Genomic DNA, 24,473 nt, shown 5'->3' with positions numbered 1-24,473 from the left:
TATAATGACATTATATTGCTGTTGATAATTTTTTTTTTCTTTTTGCATTTTGAGTTCCTCATTTTATAGCCATTCTACTTCTGTTTTGGTAATTGCAAAGTTTTTATATTCAGGGCTTTGTCATTAACATTATAACATCTTTAAGTAATTATAAAACAATTATTTTTTTTCCTACTAGGAAGAAGCATTGCATGCGTTTATTCAGCCAGAGATCCTGGATGGCCCAAATCAATATTTTTGTGAACGTTGTAAGAAGAAATGTGATGCACGAAAGGTAGATGCCATGTAGAAATTAATACTAAATTATCTGAGATTATATTCCATATTCAATAGGTCCCTTTCTTTTTAGGGTCTTCGGTTTTTGCATTTCCCTTATCTGCTGACCTTACAGTTGAAAAGGTTTGATTTTGATTATACAACAATGCACAGGATTAAATTGAATGATCGGATGACATTTCCTGAAGAGCTAGATATGAGTACATTTATTGATGTTGAAGATGAGGTAAAATATTTATTCATATTTTTTTGTTAAAAGATACTAGTCAATTCATTTTGGTCATGTGTTTAAGAGAGCTATTTGGGGTAACAACACTGGTGGTTTTTAGACTGTCTTTGTGATAGAAGGTATTCCTTTCTTCCTGTATTTTGTAATGCCAAGTTCTATTAAAAGATCTAGATTTGTATAAGCTTTTTTTGTCCACCGTAAATTGTATTTCAGATATTCTTTTTTGATCGGAATAATTTATGATATTCTTTGAAAAAAACAAAAAGAATCTCAGACTCTGGAATTATTTCTTTAATTTGAGCAATAATCTTATGTTTCATAACTTTCTTAGCACAACAAACCAGTGTAGAGGTGGGCTGCATTGTGTTTCTGGTACATAATAAACACAGAACAAATATGTTAAGTGAAAAAATGAGCAAATTGGGTAGTATGGCCTTAATTTTTTGTATTTGTCTTAGTCTCTTTTTCAAGGATTAAGGTTTCTGGGTTATTCTCAGTTAAAATTTAGCACCTCTAGGGGCGCCTGGGTGGCTCAGTTGGTTAGGCGACTGCCTTCGGCTCGGGTCATGATCCTGGAGTCCCGGGATCGAGTCCCGCATCGGGCTCCCTGCTCGGCAGGGAGTCTGCTTCTCCCTCTGACCCTCCCCCCTCTCATGCTCTCTCTCTCTCATTCTCTCTCTCTCAAATAAATAAATAAAATCTTTAAAAAAAAAAAAAATTTAGCACCTCTAAAATAGGCGAGGCTAGAAAGCTAGAAAATAAAGGCATTTTATCTGTTTTCCCTTTTTAAGTTAGTTTTTTAGTTAAAACTTTATTTAAATAGTTTGAGAATGGGACTTTGAAGGACACCAGCAATGCTTATCATTTTTTTCCACTCATTGACCCCCCTTCAAATTCTCTGGTTCTCCTAACCTTGATTCAGTTAGGAATTCTTAATGTCCCACTCTTTTCTTTTGGAAACTTCTGATTTCATTATAGGGGTTATTTATAATCACTGGACATAGTTATTAGAGAGTGATAGATCTTTATTTTTTTCAAAACTACCATGAATCATTTTTTTCTGATTGGAACTCATCACTGTAGTTACAAAAATGCCTTTTCTCAAAAGCTCAAAAATGATTTTAAACATTAGGTTTTAGTTAGTGCTCTTAAGTATTAAGAGAGAATGTGGTATAGAAGAGCAGCTTTTCTGAGCCTTACTTTCTCTGTTCAGTAAGGGCAATAATTGCTTTTTATGGCTTTTATAAAAAGCGTTTTAGATAAAGTAGATGTTCATGGAATGGTACCTATGACCAGGTTACATTTTATTTTTTATTTTATTTTATTTTTTTTAAGATTTTATTTATTTATTTGACAGAGAGAGAGACAGAAGAGCACAAGCAGAGGGAGAGGGAGAAGCAGGCTTTGCACTGAGCAGGGAACCCGATGCGGGACTCGATCCCAGGACCCTGAGATCATGACCTGAGCCGAAGGCAGACGCTTAACCATCTGAGCCACCCAGGCGCCCCAGGTTACATTTTAAAAGGTTTAATTTAAAATAGTATTTCCGGGGGTGCCTGGTTGGCTTAGTCAGTTAAGCGTCTGTCTTCGGCTCAGGTCGTGATCCCAGGGTCCTGGGATTGAATGCCACATCGGGTCCCCTGCTCAGCGGGGAGTCTGTCTCTCCCTCTCCATCTGCCTCTCCCCCAGCTCATGCTCTCTCTCTCTCTCTCAAATAAATAAATAAAATCTTTAAAAAAAACAAAGTAGACATAGTCTTTACAAGAGTCCTACACAGAGATCAGTCAGTATTGGATTGGTTTTCTGTATATACCTAATATATTTCTTGTAAAAGCAGATCTTTTACAAATAAAGAAAACCTAGATATAATTTGACAGGAACTTTTAGGAAGTTCTAGGTCCATTTGTTGGGAGAAGAGATGTTCCAACCTAAAGGAATGTCAGGAATGACCTCTTTGGACTTAGTGTAGAGTTCTAGAGTTGGTTTTCACTTTGAACCGAACTTTCTTGAGGGATGAAGATGCAGTCCCTACAACAAAGTTCTTGGCAAATGTTGGTGCTTGTTATTATATATTGCTTAGTTAATTTAGGAACTTCTGTACAACTTACAAGAGCCTGCATCTTAGAGAAGAATTCTCAAACTATTTAAATAAAAATATTTTTAGGTACGTGTATTAAATATTAAAGGAAAAGGGGGCAAGAAGTTGGGGATTTCTAAGAAGTAGATTCCTTCAAATAAAATTTGCATGAGAGGGATTTAAAAATCTTAAAAGCATGAAAGAGTATGATTTTTTTGTTAATAATTCCACCTCTTGTGCACTAGAATATAAAGTTCTTGAGGATAGATACAATGTTGTTTTTCTTTCTAATTGTCTATAATACCTAGCACAATGATAAATTAAATTGAACTTTTTTGTTCAAGAAAAGAAATGATACTCTTTTGGGATTTGAGAACAAAAGCTCATTTTGGCACTTAGGTTCTCTGCTTTTATAGATTTTGGTGAAAGAAATGGTAATTTATATTGTTACTTTGCAACTATAAACATAATTGGGGTTTAATTTGAATTAAAAAAAGGTAAATTTATTTAAAATAAATACTTTTATTAATAATATCTGAACTTATGTGAAAGAGTTAACACTTTTATTGGAACACCACTAGATAAAAAATTTTAGAGTATATGTTTTCGCTTTATTTAGCTTGTAATTGTAAGATAATTATGTTTTATTAAGAAATCCCCTCAGACTGAAAGTTGCACTGACAGCGGGGCAGAAAATGAAGGCAGTTGTCACAGTGATCAGATGAGCAATGATTTCTCGAATGATGATGGTGTTGATGAAGGGATCTGCCTTGAAAGTAATAGTGGAACTGAAAAGATTTCAAAACCTGGACTTGAGAAGGTACCTTTTATAGTTTGTGGGGTTTAGTTGAAAGAATAAAATAATCTCCGAGCTGCTATATAATTCTGTAGCTATTGTGACCAGTAAATTCTCTTTAGGAGAAGTGATTTTTGAAAAGTAAAGACTTTTTTAAAGCTGTTTTTATGCATATATGTGATCATAATTAAACTTTAGGAAAAGGTACTTTTAGGCAGGAACATGAATTGCTGGGAGGCTGAACTGCTGTAGCTATGTAACCAAGCTGGGTGGTGGTGTGGAAAGGGTGCCTAGTGGTCAGGAAACCACTTCTGCCTTTAAAGTTGCACCAGGCCCCTAAATCTTATATCATAGTTTTCTCATATAGCAAAATGAAAGTTTTCAGCTAGATCTGTTGATTTAAAAAATTTTGGCTGTGAACTTTATGAAATAGTTATAGAACCGATCTGTTAGAGATAGGGGAAAGCCAGAGCCCTCAGCCTCCCCCTCCCCTCACCATGAAGCCCTTAAGGCACTTAAAAAAATGATATAGTTTCAAGGGTTATAATTTGACAACTACTGGCTTTGATAATTTCTATCGTAAAATCTTTTATGTCACTGTGTCAGTAGTTTTTAAGATTTTATCAAACTGTTTCTTCCACATTCATATAATCTGCTTTATTGAGGGGAGAATTATAGGTCAAATGGCTTCAGCATGTGTGAGTTATAAGTCACTAGCCTGAAGACTAATCAGTAATTCAAGTCTTGCAGAGTCATATTAAATACAGAGTTTTTTTAGACAGTATTTAAGAATGGAATTTCTCTTGCATGAATCAATTTTTAGACCAAGACCATTATTCTAATCACTATCATCATTATCCTTTACCTTTTAAAATTACCTGTTTCAGGGCAGATAGATGATGATGAATTGCTATGTAATGAATAATGTAGTGGATACATTATAACTTAGTCTAAAGAACATTGGATTCAGGCATGGGTTGGCAAAGGGTTCCCTGCCTGTTTTCCTACAACAATTTTTTTTTTTTTGGTCTTACTACACTAAGTAGGACTTCTTACACAGGGTTGAGTAAGAGTGGTAAGACAGGACATTCTTGCCTTGTTCCCAGTCTCAGGAGGAAAGTGTTCTATTTCTCACCATTTAGTATGATGTTGGTTCTAGGGGTTTTTTGTAGGTGTTCTTTATCAAGTTGAGGAGGTCTCCCTCTTCCTAGTTTGTTGAGAGTTTTTATCATGAATGAGTATTGGATTTCATGACATGCTTTTTCTGAATCAGTTGATAGGATCATGTAATTTTTCTTCTTTAGCCTGTATCACATAGATTGATTTTCTAATGTTGAACCATCTTTGCATACTTGAGAGATGTCAAATCAGGAGATCACTGTATCACAGATACTATATAAATACATTAGAAAATGTTCCAAATCATTATATCCCTCAGCTCTTTTGTAAAGGAAATAGAATAATTGTACTTGAATGAAAACAACTATGTTTTTTGGGACTTCTTGATCTTGCCTATGCATATCCGAACAGTCTTCTGTTTAGCACCTGCTTCTAAAATTTCAGACTGTTATTTTCTTACATAAATAACATTGTATTTCAGATATGCATAGTTCCAGAGGTTATAACATAATTAAAATGTGAAGGAATGTACTGAACAAAACTGTGATATATAAAACTATGTGGTGACTTGCCATTTTAATTATCTTGGAGGAAAGTGTACCTACAATAACTATCTAGGACAACTAAAATGTTATTTTATTCTGTATTAATAGAGAATAGGAAATATACAAAAAGGGGCTTTTTTATTTTTCCTCTTCTCTGAGTTACTTTTATTTTTCTCCCTTAGAATTCCTTGATCTATGAGCTCTTCTCCGTTATGGTTCATTCAGGAAGTGCTGCTGGTGGCCATTACTATGCTTGTATAAAGTCATTCAGTGATGAACAGTGGTACAGCTTCAATGATCAACATGTCAGCAGGGTAAGGAGGGGTTGTTTAAGATTATAATCAAAGACAGGAGTAGAGATGTTTCTAATCAACAGCAGAGTTTATTAAAAATGGGAGACTTAGTTTGTCCAGTGAAGCATTTTAAGACACATGCTAAGTCAGTCTTTTGTTTTTGCTTTCAGTAAACTTCCTAGTTTGTTTTCCTTGTTACTTGTTTTGTTTCGTTTGAGGCTTGCTGAGTGTTTCCAGAGACAGATTCCCAATTTTTTTGTTTTTTTCTTACCGTGAGCCATCATGCAGCCTGTCTGTTGAGGAGCACTAGAACTGATTGGCTGGTAGCAGCCACTGACTCTGATTAAATTTTATGAATTGGTAATTGTATGGCCCATTTAACTATGAGGTTAAAAACAGGCTTACTTGTTGACAAAGAGGTAATGGTATTACAGATTTTACAAAAAGGTAAATAATGTAATAACTTTTTAGATAACCCAAGAGGACATTAAGAAAACACATGGTGGATCTTCAGGAAGCAGAGGATATTACTCAAGTGCTTTTGCAAGGTAAATAACTTCCTAATTTGTACTGTTTATAAATTAGAATCAGTTACAGCTTCTCAACATTTTTTACCATTAAAGAGATTTAACCCAGCGGTCAGCAAACTATAACCCATGGATCAAACCCTGCCCGCCTCCAGTTTTTGGAAATAAAGCTTTATCGGAACACCACTATACTCATTTGTTTAAGTATTGTGTGTTGATCTTTTCCCTTAACAACAGGTAAGTAACTGCAGCACAGACAATATGGCCCAGAAAAAATGAGCTGACTCCTGACTTAACTGTAGTAATTGTTCTAGGACACAGGTTTTTTGAAGACTTAACTGTGTTACCAAGAGGAAATGTGGAATTTTCTCAGAAATCCATTGGGAGGAGCAAAGTAGATTCTCCTTTTATTTTCTAGAATACTTTAAGTTTGAACCTAAGAACAGTTATGTGGTCTTCTAGTTGTTTGAAGCAACAAAAAACTATTTAAAAAAAAATATTTGGTGCTAGGAAATGGAACCTTTACAATCTCCTTTTTGTTGACATTAATCTTTTTTATATTTCTCCTAGCTCCACAAATGCATATATGCTGATATATAGACTGAAGGATCCAGCACGGAATGCAAGTATGTTAGCATGTAGTTATTTGATTTTAATCTGTACTAATTTCTTTTGCAAGTTTTGCAAACCCAGATAACTACTTTTAAATGATAGGATGCTTAAGTTTTTTTATGCCGAAAAATTAATTATAAAGACTGTTATGAGATAATACCAAGAGGTAAAAACACTTGGAAAAAAGTTGAAATGTTTTTTAATACACTAAGACAAAATTTACTCTACATAAAAAGATTGGATATTTATTTGCAGTGAGATTGTATTCAGTGATAACCCCCAGACCTGTGTAACGGTCCTAACTCGCCATCTAGATGGCCTAGAGCAATTTATTTAACTTTTCGAAATCTTACTTTCCACATCGTAAAATGGGGATAATTACAGTATTTTATAGGATTGTAATGAAAAGTTAAATAAGATAACACATTTTTAGCATTTACCATCATGTCTAGCACATAGTAAAAACTCAAATTTAGCTATTATTGCTTTTTTTATTTTAAGTTTTTGGAGTATTTTTAGTATCTAAATGCTATGACTAGGGACCCTAAATGAAGTAAACTTCTGACTTACCACTCCAGAAATGTTTCTAAGAACTAGAATTACTTATCTTTGCTTATTTGCTTAAAAAGCAAATAAAGTTTTATGATTCTAGTTTGCATCCTTTATTATGTTCTCATTATATTGAGAACCCCCAAAATAATCCTGTATACAAAGCATGCGAGTTTGTCTTTTTTTCTCTTTTTTATTATTAATTTAAAAAATTGCAGTTCCCCTTTTTTCTTAATGCTGACTCTGACTGAAGCAGTATTGCAAATAAGTAGGGGTGTGTGAGTGTACATATAGATATATACACAACCGATATGTTGCTCACATTCTTTTAATAATTGTTATAATCATTGTCCTTGATTTCAACATATTTCCTTTGTTTAGCAACTACCATACTGTAAAATCTGTTTTGGATAGTGTACATTTTTGGAAACCCTCATTAAATTGTGAATTCAGTTGGTACAAGGCTTAAAACTTTTATCTTTGATAATCCAGAGTCCAGAGTCTGTCATATAGTGGCTGTTCAATAATTTACCATAGAATTAATGGGAGTGAAAGGAAATTGTAACAAGAAGTCATTTCAGAACAGAGATTTCAGAGTAGTCATTCTGACTTTACAGATAAAGGAACGATACCCCAAAGATTAACTTGTCCAAGGTCATAGCTTCCTGGAGGCAGAGCCAGGTTTGTAGTTCGTGTATCCTCTGTGGCACCCAGCATTCCAGATGTTTCCATTAGGGCATTAACTCAGTTTTCCTTTATCTACTCCCTAAACTGTAGTTTTGTGATGAAGCACCAGAGGGCGCTCTGTGTATGATATGGAATATTTTTGCAATTAGAGCTCATTTCTAGAAATAGTGGATTTTGACCTTCCACAGGGATGTGATTTTTATATACATATAAGTTGTTCTCCCTATTTAATGCCTGCTAATCATTGGTTTACTAAATAGTGTCATAATTTCATACTGTCACTTTTAATACTTTGAGTTACATATAAAATTCTGTAAATAGAAGGTAGCTAAAAGATTGCTTTGAGAACAAAGGAAAGATGAGTGTATTAGTGGGTAATAATAAGTAGTAGCACCAACAGCATTTATTACATTTTATTATATCCCAGGTAATTACTCTGTGGGGAAGCGCTGCTAATAAGCTGAAGAAATTGAGGCCTGGACAAGTAAACTTGCCCTGGGTCACATAGTTTGATGGTGATAGCACAGTTTGAAATCAGAAATGATTTTATTTCCAAGTTTCAGAGAGGCTTTTTAATTCTAGAAGTCTTAATCTACATACTAGAGTTTTCCTGGAGCCAAGAGATATTATGGATTAAATATATGGCTTTTTAAAATATGAGGCCTAACCATACGCCATTATCAACTACCTCTTCACCCTTGTCTGGAAGAAGTTGATGTTCCAAGTTGAGAGAGTGATGTAATTGAGATACATTTTGACGAGAGCTGTTGTAGAAGTATATACTACGGGCACATAATGGAACAAAATTAAGTAAAGGAAGATCAATTTCCAATGACTCTGTCTTACCCTGTTTTTATTACAATAGAATTTCTAGAAGTAGATGAATATCCAGAACATATTAAAAACTTGGTACAGAGAGAAAGAGAATTGGAAGAACAAGAAAAAAGGCAACGAGAAATTGAGCGCAACACATGCAAGGTTAGATTTCATAATTGTACTTTTAATTAAAAAGTGCTATTGAAGTTTGCTTGACTGCAGTTCTCATAACGTACTCATTGGGTTGATTCTGTAGACAGTTAATGCTATCATGATCGTTAAGCAATGTAACCAACTATATTACTGAGGGAAGATAGGGTTTTATTTTATGCATTAAAAAACACTAACGGGCGCCTGGGTGGCTCAGTCATTAAGCATCTGCCTTCGGCTCAGGTCATGATCCCAGGGTCCTGGGATCGAGTCCCACATCGGGCTTCCCGCTCTGCGGGAAGCCTGCTTCTCCCTCTCCCACTCCCCCTGCTTGTGTTCCTGCTCTTGCTATGTCTCTCTCTGTTAAATAAATAAAATCTTTAAAAAAAAAAAAAAAAACACTAACATGTAGTGATAATACTCAGTGCTGGTAAGTTTACAGTGATATGAACATTGTCCATTTTGCTACAAGAATAATAAACTGGTAAAGACCTTATTGCATAGAAATTGAGTAGAATTTATCAAGAGCCTTAAGCAAATTTATGTATTTTTATATAATTCTCTTAAGGAAATACCTAGAGATAACCACACATGCTATAAAAATTTTGATCACAAGGACATTCATGGTATTTTCCAAACTAGAAAAAAATTTGAAACAACCTGAATGTATATCAGTAGGAGAATGATTATTTAAATTGTGATACATGCTTATCAAGAAATGTACAGTTGTTAAAATTAATGTTTTTGAATTCTTTTTTTTTTATGAGACATAGTCACTATCAGTTACTGAGAAAAATAGACACGGGAGAGAATGATCTCAGTTATGTTTTTTTTTTAAAATTACAATATTTGGGGCACCTGGGTGGCTCAATCAGTTAAGCGTCTGCCTTTGGCTTAGGTTGGGAACGAGCCCCATATCAGGCTCCCTGCTCAGTGGGGTGTCTGCTTCTCCCTCACCCTCTGCTCCTCCCCCTGCTCCTTCTCTGTCTCTCTCTCTTTCTTTCTCGCTCACTCTCAAATAAAATCTTTAAAAAAATTTACAATATTTTGTGGTGCCTGGGTGGCTCAGTCTGTTGAGCCGACTCTTGATTTCAGCTCAGGTTCTGATTCAGGGTCATGGGATCAAGCTCCATGTCGGGCTCTGAGCTAGGAGTCTGCTGGAGGTGCTCTCTCTCCCTCTGCCCCTCCCCTGCTTGCTCTCTCTTTCTCCTGCTTACTTTCTCTCTCGCCCTCTGACTCTCTCTAAAATAAATCTTTTAAAAATTGCAGTATTTTGACTATTAGGAAAAAAATGCTGTCTACAAAAGAATTATGTTCTGATTCATGACCTGCTGAGGTGATGATGATATTTTACATTTTCTAGATAAAATTATTCTGTTTGCATCCTGTGAAACAAGTAATGATGGAAAATAAATTGGAGGTTCATAAGGATAAGACATTAAAGGAAGCAGTAGAAATGGCTTATAAGGTACGTTTAATTGCACTGTTGGACAATATCAATATCTCAGGTAACAGTATTAACATCTCTTTCAAAATTGTGATTAGAGTCAGTAGTAATACAAGCACTTGCAGTCATGTTGATAGCCCATTTACAGCACCTGTCTCTCTTAAGGGTGTAGTTTACACCTCTCCTATGGAACATACTCAGTTGAGTTTGAGAAATTGCTCATTCTGAAAGCCAGTTCAGTTTTGTAGAACAAGAATTAGAATTAGAAACAAAAGGGGCGCTTGGGTGGCTCAGTTGTTAATCGTCTGTCTTCGGTTCAGGTCACGATCCCAGGGTCCTGTGATCAAGCCCCGTGTCGGGCTCCCTGCTCCGCGGGAAGCCTGCTTCTCCCTCTCCCACTCCACCCGCTTGTGTTCCCTCTCTCACTGTCTCTCTCTCTCTGTCAAAATGAACAAATAAAATCTTAAAAAAAAAAAATTAGAAACAAAAATATTTGTTCTTTTCATTTATTTAGCAGATATGTATTGAGAGCCTTCCTCAATTTGCAAATATGTTATTGTTCAGATGCTATAAAGTAAATCAGTAATATGTTGAGATTATTTCTCCTGAGATGTTAACCATGAGAAGGAGACAGCTATGCAGAAAGTTGGGGGAGAATATTTTAGTAGAGATGACAACATATATAAAAACTGAGATGAAGACATGGCTGGCATGATCAGAAAACTGAAAAAAGGGACATTGTGTTCAGATTGTCTTGAATGAGAATAGAGTAGCATAGGGGCACCCGGGTGGCTCAGTTGTTAAGTGTCTGCCTTCGGCTCAGGTCATGATCCCAGGGTCCTGGGATCGAGCCCTGCATCAGGCTCCCTGCTCCGAGGGAAGCCTGCTTTTAAACCCTCTCCCACTCCCCCTGCTTGTGTTCCCTCTCTCGCTGTCTCTCTGTCAAATAAATAAAATATTAAAAAAAAAAGAGAGAGAGAATAGAGTAGCATAAAATAAAATTAGAGACTTTGAGTAGAAGTTTGCAATTCTGAGAATAATGGAAAGTTATTAGTGGGTTTTGAAAGGCAAATTGAAAAGGGAAGCATTCTTTAATCAGATTGTTCTAAATGTCATCTGTAACACTTGACAAAATATTTTTGCCCTTTCCATGTAAATATTAATATCATTGAACTGAACTTAAAGTCATTAGAGAAAAAATTGCATCCTGCATCATTTCATTTATAATTTTTATATAGAACCAATGAGAGAACTAAAAATGGCTGACATTGTTTCTCAAAGTGTGATCTATATTTGATTGTGTGACTATTCTAATTAATGCCACTGGTCCTCACTAAACCGTAAGTACTTAAAAAGGCAAAGAGTGTTCTGGTGTGGCTCATAATCGTATTTCCTGTACTTTACCTGGTATGCAGGAGAATCAAATTTGGATGGGTATGTGGATGAATAAATGAATGACCAAACAGTAAAATGGATGGATGGTTCTGGATTTACCTCACTAAAAGTAAAAATCCTTTAAACACAGTGGTGGACTCCAAGCATCATCTTTGCAAACAATAGTGAAACCAAATGAGACTAAAATGGAGAAAACATCTTACCTAAATAGTTGTACAGTTAGTGATAGCAGTAATGGTAGTTTATATTCCATCAGTTTTTAATGCAGGAAGGAAAAAAAAAAAGTCTTAAAAACAGAAAGTAAAAGTTCATAAATATAAAGAATCAGACAAGGAGAAGAGAGAAATAAATCAGTCTTATGTACCAGAAAGAGAGCTCTGTCTTTGGGGAGAGCTGGGGGGTAAGTAGAGGTCAGGTTTACCGTTTTTCTTGAAAGTCATAATCACAAACTTTAAATAAGTATGAAATACTTTGAAGTAATCCTGTGTGTCTCCAGGCAGTTCATTTTTCACTTAAGAGATGTTGCATCCAGAGTATGCCATCTACCAGTGACGTGAGCTAGAGGGAAATTTATGGCAGAAGTTCCTGTGCCCTGAGCTGCAGGTACTCTGGAGGCTCATCTGGGAAGGGAGCTAGCTGCAGGGTGGCGCATGGGAGACACAAGCTGTGGTCTCTGTGGTGACTCCGCGAGGCTTGCTGTCCCCTGTGCTTGTGAGTCACTAGTTCTTCTCCAGACTGAATTCATAAACAGAAGGCACTCTTCTCACTGGTCATTCTCCCTGGTGTTCCACTTAGTGATTATAGAGCATAGCTTATAAGACATTGATTTTGAGTCCATCTAAAGTTTAGAGTGTTAACTTTCTTTAAAAGCAGAATTGTCTTTAAAATTTGTTGGTGCATAAATTGTATGATTTGGGGATAGTGAAATAATGGTTATTTAAAAGTAGCGTTGAAGTTACGCCTTTAACTTTGATGTCTTTGAGCTCTGATGCAAATCATAAATATATGGATTTTATTGTTTGTTAGGACATATTGGTAGTGCAATTACACATCAGACTAAAATACCACATATATTTTTTTCTTTTTTCTTGGGCGTCATTTTCGTTTAGATGATGGATTTAGAAGAGGTCATACCCATGGATTGCTGTCGCCTTGTTAAATACGACGAGTTTCATGATTATCTTGAACGATCGTATGAAGGAGAAGAAGATACACCAATGGGACTTCTACTAGGAGGAGTCAAGTCAACATATATGTTTGATCTGCTGTTGGAGACGAGAAAGCCTGATCAAGTTTTCCAGTCTTATAAACCTGGAGGTAAAGAATTTTATGGTATTTTGAGTTGTACGGAACTTAAAATTTTCATGAGAAGGTTTTTCGTTAATAGAAATGAATTTAATTTTAAATTTTTATATATTCTCAAGATGCAACATAGTTTTGATAGGTTAAGAAGTAGTCAGCAACAAGCTTGTGATTAAATTCTAGATTACTTTCAAAGAGCTATACACAAAATTTTTTAAAAATTGGTTTTTTTAGCTTGTAGTTTTCAGTGGGATTTTTCTTTCAGTACTGAATCATCCTCCTTTCTCTCCTCCTGTTCCCTGCTCCCTCTACTTAGAGAGGAGACCCTGGTCCAAAAAAAATATATTCCCATAAAGTCTCAGAAGTAGAGTGTATTTTTCAGAGTCTCCTTGAAGAGGTGGTTTCATAAGCCGTCACTGCCAACACTTTTTCTTCATCCTCTCCATTTCTACAGATCCCAGGGACTTTAGCTTTTTCTGTTTTCATTAAATCCATCACATTCCTCAATATCTTGGGATTTTCTTTCTTTGTTTGAGACTGATCTGGAAAGCAAAATACCATGCCCCACCTGTACCCAGAGTGGTCCCTAAAGACAGTTAATGTCCAGAGTCTTCTAGTAATCACTATATGTAAACTGTAACAAATAGGGGACAGTCAAAATGTTTAAATAATCTTGGAGAATTCTTACTGTTGTTGTGACCCTAAATCCCTTGCGTCGGTTGTTAATCGGAATTCAGACTTACGTTTTCTACTTTTATTCCTAAAAATTTAACTTACAAAACCTTCTTCTACTCTTCCAAATTCTTTTCCTCTGTGGATCCTATATACCTCTCTTTTTATTTATTTATTTATTTTTAATCAAGGCTCCTCTATTCAAAGTAGATTAAGTATGGCATTCTTTAAAGGGCTCCATCAGTCAGACTCTGCTCTATTTGTAAAGAGTTCCTTTGGAGTATTTCCTTGCAGATTATTTTTGGGCTAGATAGCAAAAATTATGATTAAAGTGTAACATGAGTCAAGAATAAAACCACTTTTTAACAAGAGAACTCTAAATGTGAGTGTGGATTGTAAAACTTAACAGATAAAGTACTCTTTGTTCATTAATAATTTTAGCAGAATATTTTGTCAGATTTAGATTAGCAACTTAGGGCAAAAACTGAGGATTTATGTATACTTCATAAAAGAAATTAAAACAGGGCAGAGAATAACTAATCGTAGTGTTGGAAGATCATTTGCTTTTCTAGTGACTAAAAGTTTAGTTATATATAATCTGAAAACAGAAGAGGAGGACATAGGGTTAAATTATAATATGAAGAATTTAAGTGAAGAAAAAACAAACCTTGTAAACCAAAGCAGTAGAATTTTCTGTAGGATGTAGAGAATATTTTGAAGAGAGGAAGTGTTTGGTTATGAACAAGGTCTTGAGTGATAAAATGAAGTAGGGCTGCTGTGTCCCCTTTAGAATTTGCTTTGCATTCTCTAGTTATTTATATTTATTTAGTGTTGTGGTTTGGGTCTGTATTTTGGAACTTTGGATATTTTTAACATGCTTGATAAATTTGACAGTGTGTTATGTTTTATAAGGAAACAAAGCATGTATTTTAAAAAAATCATATTTTGACTATTGTCATTGTTTTAAAGAGATGTACAAGAACTTTTTCATTAGCTTCATTTCCATTTCTTTGTAGATGTTTGTAATGTGATAAATTGTGAAAGAGAAGTTATGACTTGTATTATATACAATGTATAACATTGTATGTTTATCATCTTAATAATTAGAAAAATGTTATCTTTGCCATCTATTGGAAACACATGAAAAGTGCAGTGCTCATGTGAAATATATTCTTAAAAATAACCTCCAGTTATGTTTTTATGTTTTTCAAATGGGACAGAAGTGATGGTGAAAGTTCACGTTGTTGATCTTAAGGCAGAATCTGTAGCTGCTCCTGTCACAGTTCGTGCTTACTTAAATCAAACAGTCACAGAGTTCAAACAACTTATTTCAAAGGTAAGTTTTAAAATTGGTCAGTGAGTATTTTTGAGTGCCTGCTCCATATAACGCATTATGTGATAGTTACGAGTAAGGTATAGAAACTAATATTTCCTGGCAGGAGGTAAGTATATTTAGAAGAGAAGGACACTTTGAGTGGAAGACACCAATTGACCAAAGTATGGAGGTCAGGAAGGGTGAGGCGAGTGCACACAGCAACAGCACATGTGTTTGGCTGGATCTCTGTCAAGTACCTGCCTAGAAATAGAAAGTAGTTTATTTCATGGAGGGTCTTAAGTAGTAAACACAAAAGGATGGGCTCTACTTGATGTAGGCAATAGGAAGTAGGATATTTGTTTGTTTTCCTAAGAACAGCAGTGGTATGTTGAGAGCTGTGCTGTAGAAGGGTTAAGTCTGGTGACACTAGACTAGTGTTCCACACGGATGGAGGGGGAGACAGGAATGTAGATGGGGAGGCTGTTGAAATAACACAGGTGATGGCATAGGACCAGAAATGAGAGGTGTAGATTGTTAGAATGATTCTATAAATAGAATCTGCCAGACTTGTGATTGGTTGGAGTAAGGCAGGAAGGAGCACAGATGACCTGAGGAGTTGCAAACTTGGGTAACCACAAAGGTGTAGTGATCTAGTGATAGAAATAGAAGAGCAGGGTGGGGGAGCAGATTTGACAGGGAAGGTGATGAATTAAATGTTGACCACATTCGGTGAGTTAGTGATAAAGAACAAACTCATTCAGAATTTTTGAGCTGGAAAAGTATGATGAAAACATTCAAATTTCCTTGGACAAAAAGCTAGTCCACTCCAAATAAAACTTATACCGTACTCTGTAGAACATTGAGCACACAAACATAGGTAAAATTGTTCAGGGTTCTTAAGCCCTAGGTTCAGATGCCTTGGTGTAGTGGAAATTGTTCAGTAATAGCAAAGCAAGAAGTTGATCTACTTTCCAGTCATTCATCTTAAGGCAGTATTGGCTTTTATCTCATCTGGGGTCTTTTAATGCCTACTTTAACAGGGTTGTTGTGAATGTTAATGGAATAAATAAATGCTTTGTGGGGGAAAAAAATTGTTAAGTATTACATAAAAGTTGGGTTTTCTTACTACATTAACAAAGCAACAACTTCTAACACTTCTGCCTGAGTAATAACTGGAGGAGACAAATCACGTTTTGGAGTTAATATTTTACAATTAAATTGCTCATAAAAGGACTGCATTAGTGTACTTGCTCTGTATTACAGTTTAATCTAGAGTATGAACACTGAGGTAGAATACAAAAGAAACACATGATGTTCCTTTCCCTGAAAAAGCTAGTAATTTTGTTGGGGAAAAATATGTCTGTAGAGAATAAAGGCAGTTACAAAATATTTTGCCAAGAAATGCAGTGGTTAAAGTATAACTAGACTGCCTAAGAATTAGTTATCATTAGTTGTATTGAAAACAAATCATATTTTTTTTCTTTTTCTTTTTTTTTTTTTTTAAGATTTTATTTATTTATTTGAGACAGAGAGAATGAGAGAGAAACAGCACATGAGAGGGGGGAGGGTCAGAGGGAGAAGCAGACTCCTCGCTGAGCAAGGAGCCCGATGCGGGACTCGATCCCGGGACTCCAGGATCATGACCTGAGCCGAAGGCAGTCGCTTAACCAACTGAGCCACCCAGGCGCCCCGAAAACAAATCATATTTTTTAAAACGCAAATTTTTTTGTTCATTTCTTGTGAAATTCCTATAATGACACCTCAAATTAAGGATGTGTAATTTTAGAATAACTTTAAATTTTACTTATTAATTAATATCATTTTACATAGAAGAAGAATGATTTAGAAAAGTATTAACAACTGTTCACAGAATACAAAATAACCCATCAAAAGTTCAGAAGTTAAACAGGTATTGGTTTGACATCCACTCTCAAAGAGTCAGTTATTCTGTTTCGTTGGAACCAGATCACCTCATTTACTTTGCAAGTATGAGAGGAATAGAAGTTTTAGTAAAAAATCGTTACCTTAAAAATAGTTTCAGAGCATACATTTGTTAAGTGATACTTTGTTCACCTAATTTAGAACATAATTAATGGATAAGACTAAAATTTTTCCACAGATCCCTAAAAATTTTGTAAACCTCTACAAAAATTATTTTCTCTGAATTTTCTTTCTGCTGTTTTTAAGAAGAACTCAGCAGTGTCTCATTGTCCACATTTCCAAGTCAAGAAGAATTATCCTTGCGAGTCCTTTTTTTATCAAATCATTTCCGTTATAGGCCATCCACTTACCTGCTGAAACAATGCGGATAGTGCTGGAACGCTGCTACAATGACCTCCGCCCTCTCACTGTGCCCAGTAAGACCCTGAAAGCTGAAGGGTTTTTTAGAAGTAACAAGGTATGTCTTTTAATTGTTCATTACTATTTTCTATGCTGGTTATAGTAAATTAAGTTTTATATTTTAAGGCTGGCCTCTAGAGCTCTCCACCATTTGTCTTTAATTTACCTTGTGAATTCTCCCATTCTCTCAGTAATTATCTTCCTTTGTAATCGGTCAGATCAGGCTTCTTTCCGTCCTTCTCAGTCAGTCCTGCTGGTTCTCCTTTATGTCTTGTTCACCTGCAGTGTTCTTCCCCCTCTCCCTACATTTATTTTTCAAGCCCCAGATTAGTCCTGCCTCTGGTGAAGCCTTATGACTGTTTCTGTCCACAACAGTCATGTCCTCTGAATTCTTGAATTATGGTTCTGTGAATTATGTTATGTTCATTATTGAGCTTCTCCCATAAAGCAGTACTTCATGGTGAAAGTCAAAGACATGCCTACTCTAGAGAAGGTTGTCATTTTGGGTTCACCCAACATTATTCCCTTTCTCTATTTAGTTATCTCTGATAGAAAAGAGATAGCTCTCATTAATCTGTTTGTTTCACCTCTTGATACCATTATGTGTTCTATCATTCATTTATCATTTTTCCTATGTGTTTATTCCTAATGCCATCAGTTTACTCTAGATAAATTGTATCCAAAATTTTCCTTGTTTGCCATGTTTTATTTATTGCCTTTTCCAGTCTCATTCATCTTAATGCGGTCTCGAGTCTTTTATCTCATTTAACCTTTTTGGTGTTGTCATATTAATCCCAATGTGTAATTTTTATTCACCTCTGTTTTCTTTGGATACTTTTGCACGGTGCTTGTGTGTGTGTCATTAAAATCTCTAATGCATCCTTATGCCGTTGTAGGGTGAAAAGTGGGAGGGATCACACTTTATTTTTTTCTTTAAATGGTCAGCTAATAGTCCTGATTGTAACATTTACTGAAAGTTATCAGCTCTCAGGGCGCCTGGGTGGCTCAGTTGGTTAAGCGACTGCCTTCGGCTCAGGTCATGATCCTGGAGTCCCTGGATCGAGTCCCGCATCGGGCTCCCTGCTGGGCAGGGAGTCTGCTTCTCCCTCTGACCCTCCCCACTCTCACGTGCTCTCTCTCATTCTCTCTCTCAAATAAATAAATAAAATCTTTTAAAAAAAAAAAAGTTATCAGCTCTCGTTTGATTTATATTTAACCACCTACTTCCCTCAGATTATTTGAAAAACATCCCCAGATGAAATATTATTTCATCTATAAATAATCTGAATATATATCTCTAAAAGATGAGAACTTTTTAAAAAAAATAACTATAATTATATTATTACATCTAGAAAATTAACAGATGCTTTAATATCAACTGATATCTAGTCAGTATTCACATTTCCCTGATTATCTTGTAAAATTTTTTTCTGATTTGTTTGTTCAAATAGGATCCAAATAAAGTCCATGATATACCTCTCAAGTTTATTTTAATCTAAAGCTCCCCCATGTGTGTTTATTTCCTTGCCATTTATTTGCTCTAGAATCAAGTCATTTGTCCATTGGATTTTTTTTCTATAATCTGGATTTTGGTATTGCATTCCCAGCATGTCTTTATACATGTTCCTCTATCTGTATTCGTGCTAAACTCGTTTTCCTAATGGACAAGATAATGGAGTCCAAAAACATTCTGAAAATGGGCAACCCAATAAACAAGATATCTGTGTATGCGTGTGTGCATCTGTGTGTCCCTTCTGTCTTAGCAGTTTTATGGCTAATTACAAAGACATATGAACATAATATTAATTTTATTTAGTCTCCAAAAACAGTACACATTCCCTTTAGAAATGTTATCCCAAATTTTACAACTTATTATGCACTTTCTTGTATTGAGGTGATATGATGAACGAGAATGAATGTCACTAAAATTAATGATGTAATGTAACTCTTTGGCTTACTATTTAGGTGTTTGTTGAAAGTTCTGAGACTTTGGATTACCAGATGGCCTTTACAGACTCTCATTTGTGGAAACTCCTGGATCGTCATGCAAATACGATCAGATTATTTGTTTTGTTACCTGAACAGTCCCCAGGATCTTACTCCAAAAGGACAGCAGGCCAGAAAGCTGGGGGCGATTCTGGTAATGTGGATGATGACTGTGAAAGAGTTAAAGGACCTGTGGGGAGCCTGAAGTCTGTGGAAGCTATTCTAGAAGAAAGCACTGAAAAACTCAAAAGCTTGTCACTACAGCAGCAGCAAGATGGTGATAATGGGGACAGCAGCAAAAGTACTGAGACAAGTGACTTTGAAAACATAGAATCGCCTCTCAATGAGAGGGACTCTTCAGCATCAGTGGACAATAGAGAACTTGAACAGCACATTCAGACTTCTGATCCTGAAAATTTTCAGTCTGAAGAACGGTCAGACTCAGATGTGAATAATGACAGAAGTACAAGTTCAGTGGACAGTGACATTCTTAGCTCCAGTCATAGCAGTGACACTTTGTGCAATGCAGATAATGCTCAGATTCCTTTGGCTAATGGACTTGACTCTCATAGCATCACAAGTAGTAGAAGAACTAAAGCAAATGAAGGGAAAAAAGAGACATGGGATACAGCAGAAGAAGACTCTGGAACTGATAGTGAATACGATGAGAGTGGCAAGAGCAGGGGAGAAATACAGTACATGTATTTCAAAGCAGAACCCTATGCTGCAGACGAAGGTTCTGGGGAAGGACATAAATGTATGTACTTAGAAAGAAAAAGGCTCCTTGAAACAGCACCATTTGTTTTCTCAGTTTATTTAAATTTTAAGTTAAGAAAAGAATCAGCTAAGAGTTAGGTACTTTGTTCTAAGACCACCCGTAACTTCCTAGATTGTAAGAATGTCTTCTGTTGCGTTTGCTTTCATTTTCGGTGCAGTTGTAGTAGCAAGTGTTCTTGGACCTCTGCAACACATCAGACCTGTGACAGCAGTGATATCACAGCTTTGGGGAAGATAAGTGAAAAAGAGAAAAGAATTAAGAATTTTGTAAAGGAAAGAATTATGATAAAAGTACTAAGTAAAAAAATTAAGGAATAGCTTAAAAAGTAAATAATACACCAAAAAGAAAGGGCTAGACAAGAAAATTTGATATTCACTGCCCAGGACAATTGTTTATTTGTGCATCCCCTCTCTTTTCTTTATCCCACAATGCAGAGAACTCCCTCCCCACACCCCTTAAATAGTCCATAATTAACTGGGAAAGTCAAAAAAGGGAAACGGGCTTTTTTTTTTTTAGTTGATATTATGAAAAAAAAATTGATACTATGAAGTAAGCTCCAGGCAAAGTATAAACTAGAAATTCTCAATTGCATAATCACAAAAAGATTGAAGAGATCTGTCAGTTCGGGCCTTTGGGATAAGCAACAACAACAAAAACACACCAATATTAAAATAAAACAACTTTTTTTGGGCGCCTGGGTGGCTCAGTTGGTTAAGCGACTGCCTTCGGCTCAGGTCATGATCCTGGAGTCCCGGGATCGAGTCCCGCATCGGGCTCCCTGCTCGGCAGGGAGTCTGCTTCTCCCTCTGACCCTCCTCCCTCTCATGCTCTCTGTCTCTCATTCTCTCTCTCTCAAATAAAAAAAAAAAAAAAAAAAAAATCTTAAAAAAATTTAAAAAAATAAAAAAAATAAAACAACTTTTTATAAAACATCAGACTAAAAACAGGCCAGAGAATTAGCAGGACAACCAGGTTCAATATACAAAATTTTCTTCAGGTTTATAAGGGATAGCTCAAAAACCTAAATACTTTGCATTAGTCTTTAACAATGCAAATATTAATACTACCCCTTATATTTTTATATTTTAGTTTTCAAAACACTTGTTTGTTCTCACTTGAAGCTTGTCTGAGATTAATAAAGCAAATATTGATATTCTCATTTGACTGATAAGAAAACTGAAGCTCATAGAGGATGAATGACTTGCCCAAAAGTACATGTATAGCTAGTAAGTAGCGGAACCATTACTAGAATTTAAGTCTGAATTGAATGCCTTTGCTCCGTTACCTTTGTAATAGTGGGGAGGGAGTCCCACTCTTTATCCATCCGTTGATCCACCCACCCAATTAATATTCCTGGATCCATTCAAGATGCCAGGCCCTACGTAGATTTTAGAAGTAGAGATGACAAAGATGCGGCCTTATGTTTCATCTGGTGGGAGAAGACACAAACAACCAGTATAAAAGTTAAGTGCTATGATGCTTATAGTCTCAAATTTAGTCTTTTAAAAGTGGTAGAAATTATGGAATCAGTGTAAAAATACATAAATTTGTGTTTTTAACTAGTTCCAAATAACACTGAAACCATGTGACATCCATATGCATATCTTGCAGAAACCTCAAGTGGGAAAATACGGATTGGTGAGCCACAGTGGAGACAGAAACTCTATACTAATGCTTTAACTTCCTATGGAGTTTTTACTTCATAAGGCTCAGTAACTTACTTTATTTCATTTAGTTCTCAACAACTGTGTGAAATTGATGTTGTTAGACACTTTTCACTGATGAAGAAACTGGTTCAAACTGGCTAAAATAATTTGCCAGAGGTCACACAGCTAGTGGGTCACATTGCTGGGATCAAACTCATATATTCTGATTATAAGCCTGGTATGTATTTCTCTATTTCTTAACTGCTACCACTGTCCCTTACTTTCCTCACATCATAGTAAAGGAAAAATAGCTAGTAGCTATGGTTACTTGCTTTCTTATCATCCTCAACCCTTCTAGGGCATTGGAAAAATTAAAAGTAGCTCCTCTTAGGAAGAAGTTAGAAATTTCTTTTAAGTGGTTTGTTTTGTAATGATGTGCTGGATATTTGACTGCATGAGAGTCTCAACCTTAAGAATTTAATGGGAATACTTAGAATTATAGTCTGCAGAGTCTCATTCCACCTTTTTGGAAATTCATAGTGGACTAATTTACTAGCATTTATTGAAATAGTAAACATGATCAAGAGGACCCATTTAAATACTACAGTTTATTTCAGCTTTCAGAAGCCACACAGAAAGCTTGTTTGTGTTTGAAAAGAAAACGTGAAAACCATGGAAACTGGCTTAGAGGGAGAGGAGTGGGGATGATAGCCAGCAGCCAGGTGTTTCAGGAGTCTGTACTAAGTAAGGCTGGTTCATCACAGTTCCTCAGTGATCTGAACGTAGGTGCCTGGGTAACGTAGATAATATAATACAGATTCTGCAGAGGGATGAAATGGCAAGGTATAATAGACAAAGAACTTGATACCTGAAGAATGACATTCTATGTACAGTATAGGAATTAACTTAGGTAATAACTGAAATACACTTAAAGAGATGGTCTTTAAGCTATTTGTTAAAATCCAGGAATTGTTTCAGGGAGTAATTATAGACCTTTCTCTGAAAATACCGTTCCACTGTGACCTAGTTGCAGTCTGCAGGCATTCAGGTATAGACAGCGAGGTCAAGGTAATAAAAATGGCAGTGTGTTTGCACTGAAAATTTCTTTGTACAATTTTGGTTACCACCTCATTCAAGAAATACATAAAGGAAAGAAAAAGAAAAACCTTTTTAAAGATATTTTGAGGTTGTACTGAAGAGACTGAACTCTTCTGTTTGAAGAGGTAAATAGGAAAAATGGTATGATGGTAATCTCTACATTATAATTATAGCCAGTCAATTAAGCCATCAATTTTGGCCTGGGCTATATTAAGCATTTTACATATACTGACCCCAAAACACATGAGGTTGTAAATACTCTTGTCTCCATTTTATAATAGAGGTAATTGAAGTACAGAGAAGTTAAGTCAGAGTCACAAATCTAATGTACAAGGAGGGGGCAGGAATTCATTCAGGCCAGGCTGTTTCACTACAACAACGAACACTTGTTACTACAGGTTATCACAGAAACCAAAATGGCAGTAATAGCTTATTATTTAGTAATGATTTAGAATTTGCTGCATTTGTCATAACAGCAATCAACGAGACTGGTGTAATGATCCCATGAGAAAACTGAGGCTCAGAGACATTGGATGACTTACTGATAGTCATTTATTAGGCAACAGCAGCAAAGCTGAAATCTAGTCATTGACGTCTGGTTTCTAATCGAGTAATTTTTTCGTTATATCCTTCTCAAGAAATGTACCTCCTGGATAGTATAAATAGAGGCTTATTTGCCAAAAGCTGGGTTATTAACATTTAGGGACACTCCTTAAAGTTTAGAAATGGACATATTAAAGAAATTAAATGCCGCCTGAAAAGGTATATATAACAAAAAAGTTCATCACCATGTTTCTATTCTAATTCATACTTGTCACCTTTTCTGTAGTCTATCTGAATCTTATAACCAGGAAAACAGTAAATGAACATTAATTTATTTGAAGAAGTCCACTCAAAAATTCATCAACCCAAAAGTTGGGATGACCTGAGAACATAAACCAGGCGTGTTTTAGGGTCTCATCCTTGACTAGTGATGTAAATTTCACAGAAAACCAAAGCCTACCCAGAGAGAGGCTTATGGCTATGGCTCCAGAGGCCTCATGGGCCTACGACAGCATGCAGCTCATGTATTCTGTACTGCCTATTGTAAGAGAAAGAGAAAAATGAGTCTAGTTGTTGCTCTTTTAATATGAAGACTCGAGTAAATAGAAATATTCCAGAAGTATGCTCATGAGTGGCTTATAAAGGACAAAAGAGTAATAAGTATTAAAAAAAAAATAAAGCTCACCAAAAATAATCCTATTACAATGCCAAGAGAGCTTTTATAGAAGTTTGGAGGATGGTGGGAGTTTCTGATCCATTTAGATACTCTTCCTATTCCAGTCCAACCACATGATAAACAGACATCTTCATATGCTAGTCTTGACATTTTTATTCTAGTAGAAATCCCAGAACTAGATTTACTAACACTTTCTGAAGTAATTACTAGATATTTGGCACTGTGCTAAGAGCATGATAAACCTATTAACCCCATTGAATTCCCACTGCAATCCCATGAGGTAGGTGCTATTCTCTCCATTGTTTAAATGAAGAAGTGGATATATAGAGGCTGGGGGCTTGCTCCATGTCACATGGCTAGTCAGGAAGCAGAAGAGATAGGGGTGGAGCCCGGCCAGAGCCACATTATTACTGTGTAGAACTAGAAATGTATGTAATGGAAAAGAATTCCTGGAAGCTTGGTTTGGAATTCAGCAGCCTAAATAAATAAATAAGCACTTAAATATCTCTGAACATTTGAAGCTGTTGGAGTCTATCATATGCTCAGTGTCCATGTTTTTTGTCCATTCAATGTTGTGTATGAGCTAAAAGTCAAATAAC

The 24,473-nt window shown here is 35.7% G+C and overlaps 1 protein-coding gene across 6 annotated transcripts in view; it reads left to right on the top strand.

Moving 5' to 3' along the window:
• USP47 (ubiquitin specific peptidase 47) overlaps positions 1-24,473 on the top strand; it is a 111,418-nt gene that overhangs the window by 76,799 nt on the left and 10,146 nt on the right. For 5 of the 6 annotated variants that reach the window (XM_044919556.1, XM_021685304.1, XM_021685305.1 and 2 more), the window contains exons 9-20: positions 179-274; positions 350-502; positions 3,235-3,402; positions 5,225-5,356; positions 5,807-5,883; positions 6,433-6,488; positions 8,576-8,688; positions 10,040-10,144; positions 12,628-12,835; positions 14,713-14,828; positions 17,086-17,205; positions 19,113-19,890. In XM_044919556.1, coding sequence (XP_044775491.1) covers positions 179-274; positions 350-502; positions 3,235-3,402; positions 5,225-5,356; positions 5,807-5,883; positions 6,433-6,488; positions 8,576-8,688; positions 10,040-10,144; positions 12,628-12,835; positions 14,713-14,828; positions 17,086-17,205; positions 19,113-19,890 — 2,122 coding nt within the window. The remainder of the gene's footprint in view (positions 1-178; positions 275-349; positions 503-3,234; positions 3,403-5,224; positions 5,357-5,806; positions 5,884-6,432; positions 6,489-8,575; positions 8,689-10,039; positions 10,145-12,627; positions 12,836-14,712; positions 14,829-17,085; positions 17,206-19,112; positions 19,891-24,473) is intronic. The other variant, XM_044919555.1, reaches the window with a different exon arrangement.

Source organism: Neomonachus schauinslandi, chromosome 11, assembly GCF_002201575.2.
Source record: "Neomonachus schauinslandi chromosome 11, ASM220157v2, whole genome shotgun sequence".
Taxonomy (NCBI): domain Eukaryota; kingdom Metazoa; phylum Chordata; class Mammalia; order Carnivora; family Phocidae; genus Neomonachus; species Neomonachus schauinslandi.
Note: the sequence above shows the minus strand (reverse complement) of the source record. Positions and strands in the feature narration are given on the sequence as shown.